An 18,124-nucleotide genomic window follows, 5' to 3' on the forward strand; every position below is an offset into this window, starting at 1 on the left:
TATCACTACCAATTTAGCTATAGAGGAATCTGCATTTTTGTCTTAGAGTCTATAAATATAGAGAGAACTTGCCTACTCTTAAATGTTAGGTCCTATGTAGTCCTCAGATCCCCCATATTTAAATTAATATGATCTTGTTACCATCACTGCAGCCTATTTCCTTTGTTTCTGTTATTGCAATTTACAAGTTAATTTGTTTTTATTATTTGTTTACTGTATGTTTCTCCACTAATCTGTAAGCAACACGAGGGCAGAGAAGATGTCTGTTTTATTCACCAATTTATTCCCTGATCATAGCACCATGACTTGCACATGGCGGGCACTTAATAAAGTGTTATAAATTGTTCAATGAGTGAATGGTGACTGATTGCATGATGTGAAAACCAGTCACAATATAATAGATTGATTGAATTTTTTTTTCTTGAGAGTCGTTTTTAAGGACACTCTTATTTTATCCTGCTGACATAAAGACTAAATCACCTTCTATTCTAATGAGGTATAACTGTTTAGTCCAGTCCCTGATATTAGTTGGAGGAGGTTGGATGGAAGCCCGCTGCCAGGGAAAGTCAAGTACAGCAAATCCCAGGCTATCCTTGAAATCCCGAACTTTCAACAGGAAGATGAAGGCTTCTATGAATGCACTGCAGGCAACCTTCGAGGAAGAAACCTTGCAAAGGGTCAACTCATTTTCTATGGTAAGCTAATAGAATTTCAAAAAGTATGTGAAATATTTGGTAATATCCATCACAGTAAATAGCAAAAGTCATTAGCATGTTGTGGAAAAGTGTCCTGAGAGAAATAGGGAAAACACATTTCCGAGTTAGAATGCTTACTAAAACAATTAGCAGATGGGAATGACTAAATTCAAAATATGGCTTTAATTTCAGCATGGTCTATGCATGCTACTGTATACTACAATTGCCTTAAAAATATCAGCTATGTCATGTTAAAGCCATAAAAGTTTATAACACAAAGTAGCATGGAATCCAATATATTTCCCATAAAACATTCAACAATAGCCTATGACAATCTTAATTATAATTTTAAGTAGAATTTACAAAAGAAAGAGACAATGACAGGAGAAGCATAAAACCGAATGGTAGTTTTCAGTATTTGTTTCTATTTCTGTTGTTTATATTCGTCTAATCATGTGTAGGCAATAGAAAAATAAAGTCATTACTTTATTTTAAAAATATATCTGTCTTAATTACTAGAATTTCTCATGAACTTAAGAGAGATGATGAAAGCACATAATATTATCTAAAAGTTGTCTTTATGTCTTCTTTCATGCGGGCCAAAATACACACTTGCGTGAAATTTGCTTCTTTTTTTTATACCAAATAAACCCACAATATACCCCAGAATTATCAAAGTGTTTGATGCTTTTAAAATATTCTTAACTTCTCTGCTAAATTTAATATATCAGTACCAGAGAACTTTTTAAATCTCTGTTTATACATAGCCAAGAATACTTTTCTATGTAACATGTTTACAATCAATGATAAAGTAATTGAAGAGCAAATATATATATTTTGATAACTAGAAAAGTCTGGTGTATTGTAATTACCTCATAGGAATGCTGACTGAGTGTCCTGTAGGAGAACATATTGTGCCTTTGTTATATTATTTTCCATTTCCTTTAGAATTTCCAATTTTAACCTGGAATAAAAACTACTATTTTATATACAGAACGTGATTTCCTACTGATTATTCCTCTACAATTGTAGCAATGCTAACCAACATATATATATACCCACACATATACACACATCTATATTTATATTTATGTATTTATTCTTTTCAATAGCTCTTATTTATTTTTATTTTTTTTTGTGAGGAAGATCAGCCCTGAGCTAACATCCATGCCAATCCTCCTCTTTTTGCTGAGGAAGACTGGTCCTGGGCTAACATCTGTGCCTATCTTCCTCTACTTTATATGGGACTCCGCCACAGCTTGGCCTGACAAGCAGTGTATCAGTGCGCACCCAGGATCAGAACCCCGGGCCGCCAGCAGTGGAGTGTGCACACTTAACCACTACGCCACGGGGCCAGCCCCTAGCTCTTGCTTTTTAAAGGATAGTCTTTGGAATCTAGCATCTTTTATAAATAAAACAGTAAGAATGTAACTGGGAGTTTTTTTAGTGGCACCAAGATATTAAAGGCTTTGACTAGTTTTTAGTATATATCTCATTTTTATATTAAATAGACAAAGATATAAGCAAGAGGTTAACCAGAAAACGGAGATGTCTATAAATTGGAAATCAATAACAAGTACTTTCTCCTACATTGACACAGCAACTGTTAGCTTACACTGAATTTTTTACGAATATTAATTCATAAAATTTTTATAAAAAGATGTAGAAATAATTTTCAGTGATATTATAGGTAAGAAACCTTAGATGAATGAAACAAGATCCTTGATGTTTTTCAAATCCAAGATAAGAACTTTGAACAATCTTCTGAAACTAGACTTTCCACCTGTTATAGCTCTTCAACATGGTGGTCTAAGACCATTCACATGATGTCTCACAACAACCAAATTAGCCATTTAATGAGTCCAAATGGTCCTTGTGGGTGAGTAATGGATAATTGGTCAATAAGACAATTATTATGGATTATGCTTCTTGGTCATCAATTAATTTACTTGTCAATGTGCTCCCAAAGGCACAAATAATTGATTCAATGACCTGAGAATTGAATATCTGAAAATTTCAAGAAAAGAATCTCTCAGTTTCATTATATTGCTATGTTTAAACTATAATTCAGAACCCTATCCCTCTATATTGTATCTTTATAGCCTCCAAAAGAAATCTCTAAAGTATTATTATCATTGCAGAAAATGGAACACATTCAGAGGAATTAAGTGACTTTCCGTAGTCAATAGGGAAAAAAAATCTAAAACCCAAAACCATATGGTAGACCTGAAATCCTCGGCTCTTTTTTTCATGTATTGCCTATGTAGTTGAAGATTTAAAACCTTTCTCTTCAGAGTCCTGAGCACCCAAAAAATGTGCACATTAAATAAATAAATATGTTTTAAAGTTATGATAATTGTGTGAAACAACAAATCAGATATATCTTAAACCTGTGTCAGCCATGTGAATTTTATCTGAGCATACACTTCTTCTTCCAGGTCAAACATATATTGGGACAATTTCTAAACAATTATCTACAAATTATAAAATGTGCTAATAATATACAGAAACATGATTCAATTTTATCAATACACCCAGTTCTTCCAAATCTTGCTCTGATTTGTCCCTCAAGCCTATGAGAAGCATACTTTGTAACTGGAAGTTGCCCTGATTTCCACAGGAGGTAATCCTGGGCTTAGTGTTCACCACACTGAGATACCATGATTCCTTCTTCTCAATGACCAGCTCCCCGAAGGAACTTCTATCTTAGTGGAAGCAGATGTTGCAGCGGAAAAACCCTGGAAGTCACACATACTTGTACACCATTTCAAAGACTGTAGATCCCACTTTTACTCCAACCACTGCCACAGTGACCAGCTCAGCACTATGTTTTATAGGCGTAACCTGACCCAGTCTCGTCTCAAGTGCCACACTAAGTCCATTTTATTTCCTGCTCCAGTTTTCTTTGGCCCCTTCAAGAGCCTACTCAGCACTTCAGCACACACAACCTGGATGTGCTAATAGTCAACCCCTGCACTATCCTTGAATGACTACTGAGAGGAGCCAATGAATAAATGCTTCCTCTTCCTTTCCCTGGATAGACAGTTCGTAAAGACTCTAGAATTTCACAGAGGATGGAGTAACGATGGCCCATGTTGGTGGCCAACTCAATAACTCATCCTTGCATTGACTCTTTCTTTCCCTGTTGACCATCCCTTTTCCTGACACCTTGCCTTTGGCCTAGGATTCCCAAACAAACAACCTGAACACAAACTCTTGACCTGGGCTCTGCTTTCAGGGTTCAAATTTTGGCGTCTTTGTTTTCTAACTATGTCTTCTTGTGCAGGTTACCTAACATCTCTGCAAAAATCCTCTACAAAATGTTGGAGGGAGAATTAAGTGCAATTACATATGTAAAACCTGTAGCTTATAATAGCTTGAGATTCCAAAGGAAGATTCATCCACTCATATATTTGAGGAAAGACCTAAATAAAGGGGAGAAATTAAATGACACATCCAGGCAGTTTCCCATCATCTTTATGGAAGAAATATTAATTTTAAAACATTTAATTACCCTCCACATGTTTCCACAATTGACAGTAAGGATAATACTACCTCACATCTAAATAACACTTTAACATCAATTATACCAGTTGCTTTTTGCCTCAGTGCTATGTAGAACTTTCTCAGACTAGAAAATAAGGTTTCGGAAAACGCACGCCCAGGATTAAAGTTAAGTGCTGAAACTATTGACAATTCTAAAGGTTCTCATTCCCAGTCAAGAGTTTTATCTAGGGAAAAAAAATGGATTATGATCCTACTAAAATGTAATGCGGCTCATATTTGACTTATGTTTCAAGCTATTGAGTCTTAATTATGTCTGATTTGCATACACTTACTTTTAGTTAGTTCAGACCAAATATAATCAATGGGCTTTTGCCCACAAAGCGTTCAGATTTGATAGACATTTTCTAACTTGATCTATGTACTAATATTTAGCGTGGAATTATTCTCTGGCTTTGTTCTGCATTTGGACTTTTTCCCACAATTCCCGAATTGTTATATAGGTGCAGCAAAATGACAAACAACAAACATTTATCTTGTGCCAAAGGTCCACTGATATTTGCAACAGGATTTCTGTTGCCCTGCATTGAAGCTCCTGCATTTCCATTCCCTCAAATCATGTGTGTGCAGTACTACTGGACCCAGTTAGCCTCCCTTCTGATTTCCACAGTCCTTGGAATGTAGTATAATGTCTTAGATAATTGACTTGCCAAGTAGTTGCTCTTGTCTCTTTTTGAAACAGCCCCTCCAGAATGGGAACAAAAAATTCAAAATACATACCTGTCTATCTATGACAGCTTGTTTTGGGAATGCAAAGCTAGTGGAAAGCCAAAACCTTGGTACACGTGGTTGAAGAATGGAGAGCGCCTCAACCCAGAGGTAAGCAACTGTGTTGATATCAAATACTCACCTACTCTGCTAGGGACATTTTGTTACTAACAGTGACAACTAATGTCTATGGAGCGTTTAGTGGGTGTCAGGAAATGTAGCACACTCTTTATATCTACTAGTTTATTTAATCCTTAAACAAACTCAAAGTAGCTATTAATATTATCTTCATTTTTCAAGTGAGAAAAGTAAGAGTAGAGATGACAAATAACTTGCACAAGATTATACACTAGTCGGTGATAGATTTACATTCAGATATCATCAACATCATCATCATCAACATAATCATTATAGTTAACATCGACTCAGCTATCATGTGAGACAGGCCTGTGTTAAACCTTTTGCCATGCATTATTTTATTATATCCTCATGACAATCTTATGACAAACATATGATTATTATTTCTTTATACAGACGAAGAAAATTGGTTTCAAAGAAGTTAAGTCACTTGTCCAAGGTCACACAGCAGCTAGTAAATGCTAGAATTAGTATTCTAAACTTAGTCTGTCTAATTCCAGGACCCAACCTCTTAATCGTTACCCAGTATCCTGCTTTTATGAAAAATAATAATTGTCTCTAAACCCATAGGAAAATGAGACCTGAGGCAGTTACCCACATTTTCAATCTAAGCATACTTTCCTCTACACTATATAGAAAATGAGACAGAGTTGGGTTTCTTCCCCCATCAAATTATCCAAATAATTGTGTTAATTCTCCATTTTATTTTGCATATGTAAGCACAGCCAGAGACTCAAAAAACATCTGTTGTTTAGAAGCTGAATGTAATGATGTTCTTTGTTTCAGCTTTAGTGGGATTTTCTTCCTGCATGCCTATTGCATATAACTTGCTCTGTTTCCTCCAGCTTACTTATATTATCTTTAGAGGATGATAATAGGTACCTTGAAATATTTAAAGTTATATTTGCACTATTAAACTATTTCATTATTGCACTCAAAATTTTTCTACACCCCAAATGGGACTTTGTAACAGATTTTGTCTTTTTAAGCGTACTTTACGGTAGGCTGCAGGAAAGAATTTAGCTCCTCCAACTGATGACTCAATTAGAAAATTATCGTCATTATGCTTCAAGTCGTTCTGAGACCTTATGATGGAAAGCCAAGGAAATATTCTAATCATGATATCCATGTCTAATATTACTGTCAACCACGTTTTCTGGAATAATTCAAATGGTGGAGTGTTCCAAATTATTTTATATCCCATATAACAGAAAGTTAACATACACTCTATGCGGAGAATGCCAATTTTCAAAGAAATGAGATAACATAACATATACTAACCACTAAAGTTATACTAAGCATACTTCCATTTCTTTTTTTTTTTTTTTTTTAAAGATTTTATTTATTCATTTTTTTCCCCCCAAAGCCCCAGCAGATAGTTGTATGTCATAGGTTCACATCCTTCTAGTTGCTGTACGTGGGACTCGGCCTCGCGCTGGACGGAGAAGTGGTGCCTTGGGGTGCGCCCGGGATCCGAACCCAGGCCGCCAGCATCAGAGCGCGCGCACTTAACCGCTAAGCCACAGAGCCGGCCCTCCATTTCTTTTTTAAACTTCAGAAAGCTGTTCGGGATCTTACATTATATTAAGCTCATCTTTGTAAGCCTCAGTTATCATATACCAAAATATATCTCATAGATATGCACAAATGTTTAATAATGTGTGCTAGTTAAGAGAATACCTACATTACTATACTAGCATCTTTACATGACTTTTCTTTTATTAGGAAAGAATACAAATAGAAAATGGAACACTTATCATAACTATGCTGAATGTGTCAGATTCTGGTGTCTACCAATGCAGTGCAGAAAACAAACATCAGATAATTTATGCAAATGCAGAATTGAGAGTATTAGGTAAGTCACTCATTTATAATCAAAAAATTCACAATGACATTTTAGCAAGCTATGATTATACATAATCTGAATCCAATTTTTCTGTAAATTAGAAATTGCTTTCCCTAGAAATATTGGGAAATTTTTAAATTAACTTTTAAAAAATACAAGGTGGTAGTTATTATTCTGCTTAGGCAATCCATTAGGGCTTCCAAAGGAGCCCACCATTGGGTGCATCCACACCAGAAGAGGCTCCTCCAAAGCTGATCCTAGTCTGAGGTTTTGAATACAATTCTAAAAGCATCCCTTAGAAATGCTTTCAGCTGCAAATAAAACACTAAGAAAAGAAAATGTCAATTTTTGCTGACTTAACAAACAGGGAATTATTTCTTCTCTTAATGAGAGGTTCAGGGATGATGGCTGAGCTATAGCAGTACAACTTGATAATGTTATTCTTTAAACATCTCCCTCACACTTGTAGCCTCATGGTGCCAGGATGGCTGCTGTACCTACAGACATCAAGTCCATACTCAAGGCAGAAGAAGAGGGAGTGGAACTAACCATGTCTATCCTTTTTATTAGAAAAGCAAAATTTCCTTGAGTCCTTACAGCAAACTCCTTTTATGTCATTGACTAGAACCCTGCCATGACCTCCAAGACCTCAAGGGAAGCTGGGAAAATAAGTTCCTATAGTGGAAAATGTTGAGATAGAAGCAGTTTGAGAATGATATTTTGGGACAGCCAACCAGTGGTGTCTGTCACAATAAATGACTCATTGATAGCTTTCATCTCAAGGCTGTCTTAGTAGTAGGAAGAAAGAAGGAGACAAAAGAGAAGAAGATCAAGTAAAAAGAGACAAAGTTTTATGAGTTTATAGGTGATGGACATTGGTTTGTTTGTCCATTCTTTCAATCACTTTTTTTTTTTTTTTTTGGTGAGGAAGATTGGCCCTGAGCTAACATCTGTGTCAATCTTTCTCTGCTTTGTATGTGGGACACCACCACAGCATGGCTTGACGAGCAATGTGTAGGTCCACACTAGGGGTCTGAACCCACGAACCCCGGGCCACTGAAGTGGAGCACACAAGCCCAACCACTACGCCACCGGGCCGGCCCCACTACTACTATTTTTTTAAACATATATTGTGTACTAAGCACCAAAAGTATAATTATCCATACTGAAGTGATCTTTTGCTTCATAGAATCTATAGTTTCACTGAGGAAAAAAGAGCCAAATTTTTAAATATTGTGATTATTATGGTCAAGAATTGAGTAGGTGTTATCATACCTCCTGGCAAGTTGAACATAAGCTATATTGAGGACATTATCTGTAAGCTGAGATCAGAAGAAACAGCATGCACAGGTTAGCAGAAGGGCAGAGAAGCAATACCTGAAACACCCAGAAGCAAGAGAGCTTGGCGTGTCTGGAAGACCTTCAGTTCACTTGGACTTGAAGCTAGGAATGGGCTTTGCACACATGGATCCCCACATCCATGAAGCTGGAAAGACTTGAATGCACCCCAGGCCGTCTAAGAGTTTTCCACCCCTCATGAACTGGCATTTGTTCAATGTTTATTTAGTGGGGACAAAGTTGAAACTGACAAAGACTTTATTTTTCTAATTTCTATTCAGCCTGTCTGCTTCTACAGAAGGCAGGCTACGTCTTTTTCTAGCTAAAGCCTCGCCTGAGGAAATCTGACATAGTGATACAGCATTTCTGATTTATTTCAGAGCTATTACATTGTTTTTTATATATATATATATAAATATATATATCATTGATGTGTATATATATACATTTAGGATCATTATCTTGGCTGGAATAGATTTAATGATTTCCCTAATCAGGGTTAAAATTCCCTCTTCTGTCTCTTATGGAACCATCTTCACCTCTTTTATTGTAAATGCTATTAAGAATGTGACTTTCTAACTTGCTTCCTCTCGCACCCCCACTTACTTTTGGTATTGCAACGATCAGCACCAAAACAAAAGTAAATCACATTTATTGAGCACATCCTTTGTGCCAGGCACTATGCTATGGTTCTTTGCAGATGTAATTTCTTTTAGGCCTCACACTAGCTTTCTGAGCTAGTATCTATTGTCATCTTCATTTTACAAATGAAACAGAGACTCCAAAGTGCCAAGTCAGTAACTGACCCCAGAGCACCTTGAGCCAAGTAGCTTGAAAAAGAGTTCTAGATATAAATATTAGATTCTATTTGTCTATACTAAGGTATCTCTTGGGTTACTGCATGTTAATGATATGAGTAATTTAACAATTTTTAAATTTTTTTGTTTTTAGCCTCAGCTCCCGATTTCTCCAAAAATCTCATTAAAAAAAATTCAGTTGTTCAAGTTGGTGGGGATATTGCTATCGAATGCAAACCAATTGCTTTTCCTAGGGCTGCTATCTCCTGGAAAAAAGGAACAGAGAGCCTGAGACAAAGCAAAAGGTAAATAAATCTTTTTTTATTTTAATGTTTTAAAACATTTGTCAATAATCTTCCAAATTTTTAGGGTGTATTAGGTCTTCCAAAATTCCCTCCTTTATTGACAACTGCATATCCAGAGATACCAAAAATTTTCACGATAGTAAAAACAAAAGAATCTTATAAAGCTAAGACTTGCTTGTATAATTTGGCTGCAGGATTTTCAGTGCATGCACTTGTAATAGATATGTTTTAAAAAACTCTTTAAGATCTTTTTGTATATTCAGTTTGAAGGTTTTTTCCTCACCCGGCTTGCTGAGAAACCAGTAGGAAGACCATGCCACAAAGGAGAAAGACATTCATACTCACACACCTGGTGTTGTGGTTTTTAAGTAGTCACACAGGTGTTCACCCCATGACAGAATGAATTCACCACATGAAAAAATGTAGAGAGGTTCCTGTAGAGAAAGAAGAGAGGTTTCCTTCCATCATGGATGTGGCTGACAAATCCTTGTTCAGTGCTGGCATGTTTTCTAGGAGAGTTTTGACAGAACAGAACAGATGTTTTTAACTACTTATAATACATTTCATTCCATTGTACTGTGGAACCTGTGTACTGAGAGAAGACTAGACTACAATTGCAGCTTTATCTTGATGACTCCTGTGTGTTACTATGTAATTGGATATGCGAGGGACTACTACTAAGAATGAGCCATTGTGCTAAAGATACACAAATGGTTCAACGAGCACCTCTTTAGCATCATACGTGTCAAGAACTCATATGCATACCAGGCCAGGCAGGTAACATAAATGAGCGAGACAGGCCAGGTGAAAGAAAGGACAACTAAAATATGATGAAAAATGACAAGCCATTAGTCTTGGAAGACAGGACTGTGAAGGACCGGACAGCGAGTTCTACACCTAAAAGAGACAGTCACCGCTCTGAATTCAGTCAATGTTCTTTTGTGGGAAGGTAGACCTGGGATTGTAGAACTTCAAACATTTCAGGAAAAGCTAGAAAACTGGATTTTGGCATTGAATCTTCTGTGCCGGAAAAAAAATGGCCATAGGCTGGCTGCAGGGCCACCGTTTGTCATTTCTGATCCTAGGATTGCATTTGTGGTCAAAGAGAGAAAAGGAGGTTAAAACAAGCAAGCGAACAGGGCTCTGTGTTGATTGTATAGAGTGCTAGCATGGTTATATCTGCTGCCTTGCAGACCCTCTCCTGACATGACCAGATTAATGAGAGAAAGCCCCTTCTAGGGAACTCTTTCTTCCCTTACTCTCTCATGTCTCCAGGGGTCTCTACAGCCCTGGACTGAAGCTTTTTCCAGGACAGGAATTCTGCTGAATTTATCTTTGAATGCCCTGTGTCTTGGCACAGAGCCCAACCTCAATGAATATCTATGGAATGAACGAATGTGTCAAAGAGGATGAATATATAGGGCGTTACCAGCTTTAAAGAAAGGCTATTCTTGAGGAAATGCCTCAGGAGATAAGAACAGATGCTTCAAAACCGAGGTGAAAAGAAAGATGAAAGAAAACCTGTTGCCCTGGCCCAGGTTGGGCCCTTTCCTGTGTGTAGACTGCCTGGGAGATTGCTGCAAGCACTCCCAACAGATTTGGGTGTGGATTCCTTTTAAATGTTTTCTCTTTCATTCCTAAAATCAAATCAAGGTTTGAATACACTGCTGTGAAACAGGAAAACTCGAGAGATACCATAGTATCAAACACAGGGCTCTGTGCTGAGGATTGGGATAAATTGATTAGCTCTGCCTCACTTATTAAAGAGTAGGAATGGCTGCTGTTTACCTTCTATAACCTTTAAAGGCCTAAACACAGGGTATGTGGGGAGGAGAAAGAAAAGGAAGAGGATTTGGATAAAGATAAGAAAATGAGAGGAAAAAAAGTTTTGAAGAGTACAGGGAAACTTTTTTAAAACAGCTTTTCAGGTTTTTGTTTTATTTTGTTTTGCCCCATATAGAATTAATTTGCAATCTATTTTAGCCTCCAGTCACTGATAGTCATATCAGCTTTAGCATTGTCTCCCTGTGATTTCCATTTACAGATCCTTCTACCATAATTCCATCCTTCTGTTGCTTTAGGATTTCATTACAGGTTTCAACAAAAGAAAACAAACAAACAAACAAACAAAATTGTCTCCTGAATATACATTGAAAAAAAAAAGTTGAGCCCCAGCAGGATCTAGTTATTACAGACGTGTATCTCTGCCAGGTATAGATTACCTTAAGCAGTAATTTGCAAAGGTCACACAGCAAGCTCTGTGAGATTGTGTGTCTCTGCATGCTTCCTATCCTGTCACCTCTTCTATTGCCTTCTGACTTGACTGATTTCATTAAGTGCGTGGCTTCAAGCTGCTTATTGGGAAATGTAGCACCTACACTTCTAGTTGTGTTGGCTTAATGGTTTTTTTTAGTCTTATCATGGTGATTTCCAAACAGGTTAAAGGTAAAAATTAGAGGAGTGATAAAAAGGAAAGAAGGAAGGAAGGAAGGTGGGAGGGAGAGAGGGAAGGAAAGGGCATTACTGTTTACTGTAGAGATCATAGGGTATAGTGAGGAGAGAGCCCAGTCCCCATTCTACCCTAATTACACCATGACTTTAAGTAAGTTATTTGTCCTCTATAAGCCTCCGTACATAAAATGGATTAGAAGCATTTCACCTTCCTAAAAGGGGAGAGAGTGCCAAGCGGTCTCTTCAAATCCATTCAGACCTAAGGTTGATTGTGTATTCTATATATTTGGTCTGAGCCATTAGAGAGTAACGGATTCTTTTTCCCATAATCAGAACCCTCCTTCTCAAATCAGTGTTGCCAGGACAGATCCCAAATCCTAGCAAAGTAACTGCATTCAGCTTGTAAATAGCCACTGCCCTGGGAGAAAGCTTTGGAAAGAAGAATATTAAAACAGTAGGTAATGCCACAAAATATTTCTTGTAACATTTGGAATATATGAATAAAGGTTATTGACTTAGTGGGTCTGGGTATGCATTTGTATGCATGAGTGTGTGTGTGAGCACACAGGTGTCTGCACATAGGGGAAAGCATCATTTCCGAAGCAAATAAAATTAAATATCCTAGGAGACAGGGATAGAGTCTTGCACATAGAGACTGGCTGGGAAATTACTTTTTACATTTGATTAACAAAATGCAAGGTTTATTGCAGGCATAGATAAACTGTTCAATGTTATATTGGCATATATATGTGGGCATTAGACATGACACAGCCCATTTTCCAAATTTTATAGAGCCAGACCCTAAACCTAAACACAGAACACTGAGTCTCAGTACACATTTTTTAATGCCCACACCAGGCTGATTATTTCATTTACATAGGAAAATAAATATAATTTCTACCCTCTCATACTTCTGTTAAATAAAGCGTGACACAATTGTATTTATTGGAAGATTAAAAGAGTCAGATATAGAAAACAGTTTAAATTTTTAAAATGATTCCAAATAGGAATAGTTTTTAGTTCATGACCTTGGAAATACCTATGTGGAGAAACGCACATTTTTACTCTCTGTTATAAAACTTCTATATGGTCCTGTCTACTTTGAAATTTCATTGTCACTAACTCTTGCTTCCAATAAAGTGTAACTACCTAGAGATGGTTGAAAAGACTCTAAAGAAGCCTATTCAAAGTAATCTTACTGTATTGCCTCCTTATAAAAAATGGTGGAAATATATATATTTTGACAATTTCCTCTACTCTTACATGAATCGAGACAGCATACATCACATAGCTAGTAAAGGATGAAGCTTAGACTTGAGGACAAGTCTCCCTTCTTGGTATCTAGATCATTTCCTCTCTATAGATAATAGAGAACATACTCAACTCTTTATTTTTTGAAGGGCTGTTGTCACATGATTTAACCTAGTTTCACGTGTTGCTAATTCAGATCAAGCAACAATTCTGAATATGGTTAAGATGTTTCTTATTGGCCTTTGTGCCATAATTGAAGTCTTGACTATTTTAAGAGTTCTGTCTTTACCGGTGTCTATATTCATGGCAGGCTGTCAGAGTAGAAAAGTTTTTCTCAAACTAAAAATATGTAGATGGCATTACAGAGTCCAATGGCTGCCTGGTTTCCTACTAGGATTACATGGTCACAGGACACCTACCTTGTTCTTTTTTAACCTACCAGTCATTTAGAAACAGCACCTAAATAGAAGAGAAGCAAAGGTATATTTCCGTGAGACAAATTGGGATGTATTACCAAGAGCCCTGCACTGGGAACTAGAAAACAAGAATTCTGGTCCCAGTTCTGTCATTGTTAAGTGGCATGACCTTGGGTAAAACCACTAGCCTACTCTTTTTCTCTTTGAGGTCACTGTTTCCTGGATTTATTTAAGATGAAATAATATGAGAGCAACTTTAAGAAATATTAAACACTATACTCATGCAATGACTGCCAGAATAGAAATTAGTTTTGAGAATTCAATGCAAAACATTAGCCTGGAATATTGAAATTGTAGATTTTATCATAGTTATAATTTTATATAGGTTTTACTGATTTGCTCAGGTGACCAAGTGATTGACCCAACTATGGTGTTGTTGTGAATTGTCAAAACAGTGAAAATGATCTGGTTGGATGGCTTCAGAGGTTAGAGAGAGCCTGGCTGCTAGACTGTAAGCACCATGAGGGTAGTGAGCACCACTCCTTAATTCACCATTACAGGCCCAGCACCCAGCACAAACCTGCAACATAACAGTCAATAAATATTTTCTGTGTTGCTAAATCAATGAAAGTTAAAGTTTTTTGCTTTGTTTGTGTCCACCTGACTTAAGACATTTTACACTTAAACCAAAAACTTATTTAATAATTAATAGACCCATGATGTGTTCATTCATTCATTCTGTAAATATTTCATAAGCCCCTATTATACCCCAAATACTATACTAGGTGCAGTGGATAAAATTTAAGCTAGGCAACAACGTGACACATAATATTCTTTTGTAAGAAAGTGCTTTTCTTTAAAGTTATTTGGAGTCAGAAGATCCAGGTTCAAGTCAACTCTACTTTCGACTTGGTAACTTCTAGTAAGTCCTTTGATTTCACTGCTCTTCAGTTGATTCATTTGAAAAATGCAGCAAATGGTACTTGTCTCTCCCTTAATATTGTATGAGACTCAATTGACATAGCATGTGTGGAAAGGACGGGTGATCTGTATACCCTCCACTACCATTGGGGGCATTTATTGCTGTTATCCTTACCTCTATGCAAATCCCAGTTGCAATTCTTACCACTCAGTCAAGGGAAAACCACAAACTTCCCCACAGAAAGTCAAGATGAATACAGATGAAGCTTATCTCTGCAAGGCATTCTGAGGCAACTGAGGGAATCAATTCCACATCTGCTAAATTTGATTAATCGCTTCTTTTTTTCCTTGTGGATCCACTTAGCAAGTGAACTGACAGAAATCAGAGGCCTAGATTTATCTCCTTATACCCAGCAACTGCTGGCTACCTGTTAAGGGATCACCTCGTGAATTTAATAGGAAATGTTAACCTGCTGGAAAGACAGCTCAAAGTTGTCCTCTGACAGTCAGTATTAAATACGCTGCCTAAATCACCTGAGATTTGGTCAGAGTGGACATACAAGCTCTGAACAACTAAATTAAGAGATGGAGAGAATTTTTTCCTATTATTGAAAGACTAATAATTGAATTAATAAGTAATCCACCACATTTATTCCTCATTTTCCTAAAAAAAAAAATCCACCACATTTTTTCCTCAAAAAATAAAATCCAGCTGTAAGTCAGACAAACTGTCATTAATAATGAAAATAACCATTTTAAGCACCTCCTATATGCTGGGCATTATGCCAGGCATTTTATATATCTCAAAAAATTAGAGCACACTCTTTTTCATATTCAGATACATTTCTGAGAAACAAAGTTGTCATAGAGTGTATGGTTATGTTTGAACCACTTTTACCCTGGTAATCTCAAAGAGCTAAATACAAAGGCACCTCTAAATTCACGGAGACACAAACTCACTCAATTGTAGAGATTCTACCCCTTGGCAATTGGTCTCAGAATATGATCATATTCCACAGACTTGAAATAAGAGAACTGCTGGGCTCTCTGGAACCAATTCCATTACCTCTACCCACCCAGATACACGTGTGTGTGTGTGTGTGTGTGTACACACACGCACACGCATATTTACAAACAGACCTTATTAAATCATGAATTTTGTGTGCTTTATCCTACAGTAAGGAAACCATTAAATCCTGGGCCCTGGGCACTTGGCAAAATGCACGTACTTTGTGGGAACATGTGAACCTGTTCGGTGACATGGAATCTAGCAGTGGTGCTTATTCCATATTTTTGCCTTCAAGCCCAAATGTTGGCAGGCCAACTCCACTTCCACCTGTGTGGCGCTCCAACCCCCTAAGACCTCCCTCTTAGACATATTAGGACATTGTGGGAAAGGGCTGGGGTAGGGGGAGTTGAAAGATGGCAGGGAAAGAGTGGAGAAGGGAAGTAGAGATGAGAGAGAAGGAGATGAGGAGAAAGAAGGATGAGAAGGAGGACCAGGGCATTCTCTGGGCCAAGAGAGAATTGACAGTTATTGAGTAAGCCATTTGATCTTTCTTTTCTTCATGGGTGAAAAGGTACCCTTGGGAGGACCTATTTGATAGTCTTTAGCTTCGTGACACAGAAAAGGAACAGAATAAAAATTCATTTGTCTTCATTCTTCTCCTCGCTAAACTACCTGGACAAAGTAGTTCCTTTAGTTACAAAGCCCTTGCCTAGCACTGGCTACCATTCCACTTCCTCCCTGGAGCCGTTTCACATCCATCCTACCCTGTGGGGCATCAGCTAATGGGGGTCCCGCTGCCTGAAAGCAAGGGAGCCAATTATATGATGCCCCCTCTCTGACCCTTCTCTATGTATCTTTCAATATTTGCTTTCTAAATCACCACTGTTCCTTTTCCTTTTACCCCTAAGTGCTCAGTCTTAACAAAATATCCTGTCCACACATGCCTTTTCAATGCAACTTTAGCCAGGATGTAGCAACTGGCAAGCAGGCTTCTCTATCCCTTCCTCCTCCTTGCAGAGCTTCCTAATGGAACAAGCAAATAAACCTAATTTTATTTTGTATCACCAACTACTTAATGTAATAGTGCTTAGTACATCAGGTAGCATGAGTATCAAATAGGCAAATGAACCATATGTTCCCATGTTTAAGGAAGAATGACAGTCTGCATAATGCCAGGCTTATTACAATCTCCCTTCTGTGCTGCCTCTTTGTAATAAAATTTTAAATTGTTCATACTCAACTCCGGAGAGCCTTGTCAAGGTTAGCCTTTCCAAGGGAATACATGCTGAAGATGTCAAAAGCCATCTGATACTCTTGCCTGTGTCACGCGAAGATGTAACAAGCTAAAATCCTGTGTGTGCCCCTGTCAGTCTTGCCCTCATTTTTACCTCTTGCCATCCAGCCCTCCTTTCTTTATCCCTACCGGCCTCCACCGGTCTGGAGCACGATGCGTGCAGAACCACCTGCCTGCCATAGTCTGAAAAAGCTCTGGTTCATTAAAGATGTAAAGCCTGTCTTTAAGCCAAGTCTGCCCAGCCTGGTGTGTGCTGTTTTACATGGCTTTCTTGGGTTGGGCTCTTATTCTGGTAGTTCCCTATTTAAAATATTTTAATGATGGGTAATAATGTCCTGTGGCTTTAAACAAGGGCAAATATGCCAAAGCAAAGAAATTCCACAAATTGTGTCTTATAAATTCTTGTCCTGTAGCCTATAACAGAAAGTGCATAAGCTCCACTTATGAGTGATAAGTAGCACAGTAGAGTTGCTGTGAATTCATAGGCTATATTTGTATGTTTCAAACTTGCTCATGCATAACAACTTTGTGAAGAATGCAGATCCTGGAGCCATGCCCAAGATTTTGAGTCAGTAGGTATGAAGCAGGGCTGAGGAGTCTGCATTTTATAAATTCACTCTCTCTGCTCCCAGACGAAGCTGAAGTTATTGAATACCACCTAGAGAAACACTGATTTGGTGCAAACATGTTACTTAAGAAATAGAAACTTTATTTTATCTCCTTTTCCCCCAGAACTTTGCCTACTATGCTAAAATGCTCAGCTCTCCATCTTTCCTCACTGCTGAGGAGATGGATGTCCTCAGTTCAGTTACTTTTTGAAAATACGAATATAATTGGCCTTGAAATGGCATCCACTTACTTTAGTGCTGGCTTCTAGGTTCTGAGTGACGTTTATATCTTCCGAAGTTCACATAAATATTCAACAGCAATAATTTTATAGACAGAAAAGTTCAGTTATTAGTGCAACTTATACAAGTGACCTTTTGTTCTTGGTTTGACTTTGAGGAAAAAAGTGATTACTTGATATGCTTAAAGTATGATAATCCTCACTTAGAAATAAAATGGTTGCTCCCCAGGTATTTGTTCCACCCATGCCTTCTTATAGATGCTGGTGGGCATCCACAAAATAAACAAATGGAAATAATAGATAGAAATAGAATGGCTATCTTGATAGAAATTATAATCCAGTTGAAGAAATAAAAGCCAGACTAATCGTGTGGAAGTCAGTCTTGTTAATATCTTCAAAATCAAGAATGAGGCTGTCAGAGCATTTTTTTACTCACTGGCTGTTATTTCCTAATTTCTTTTTTTCTTTCATTTTTTCCACAGTGGCATTATTTTATTTTTGCAAATGAAATTTATGCAGGAGTTCCTTTCAGAAAACAGTTAAA

General features: G+C 37.4%; 1 protein-coding gene and 1 long non-coding RNA gene across 3 annotated transcripts in view; one reads left to right on the forward strand and one right to left on the reverse strand.

Moving 5' to 3' along the window:
• Positions 1-18,124, forward strand: part of CNTN6 (contactin 6) — a 290,271-nt gene that overhangs the window by 203,676 nt on the left and 68,471 nt on the right. The window contains 4 exon segments of the mRNA XM_087431359.1: positions 511-695; positions 4,942-5,078; positions 6,831-6,960; positions 9,241-9,391. Coding sequence (XP_087287485.1) covers positions 511-695; positions 4,942-5,078; positions 6,831-6,960; positions 9,241-9,391 — 603 coding nt within the window.
• The window catches only part of LOC147917086 (uncharacterized), a 47,939-nt gene that overhangs the window by 24,069 nt on the left and 5,746 nt on the right, over positions 1-18,124 (reverse strand). The window lies entirely within an intron of this gene.

The sequence above is a fragment of the Ceratotherium simum genome, chromosome 5, assembly GCF_057802395.1.
Source record: "Ceratotherium simum simum isolate JZ-2026a chromosome 5, ASM5780239v1, whole genome shotgun sequence".
NCBI classification, from domain to species: Eukaryota; Metazoa; Chordata; class Mammalia; order Perissodactyla; family Rhinocerotidae; genus Ceratotherium; species Ceratotherium simum.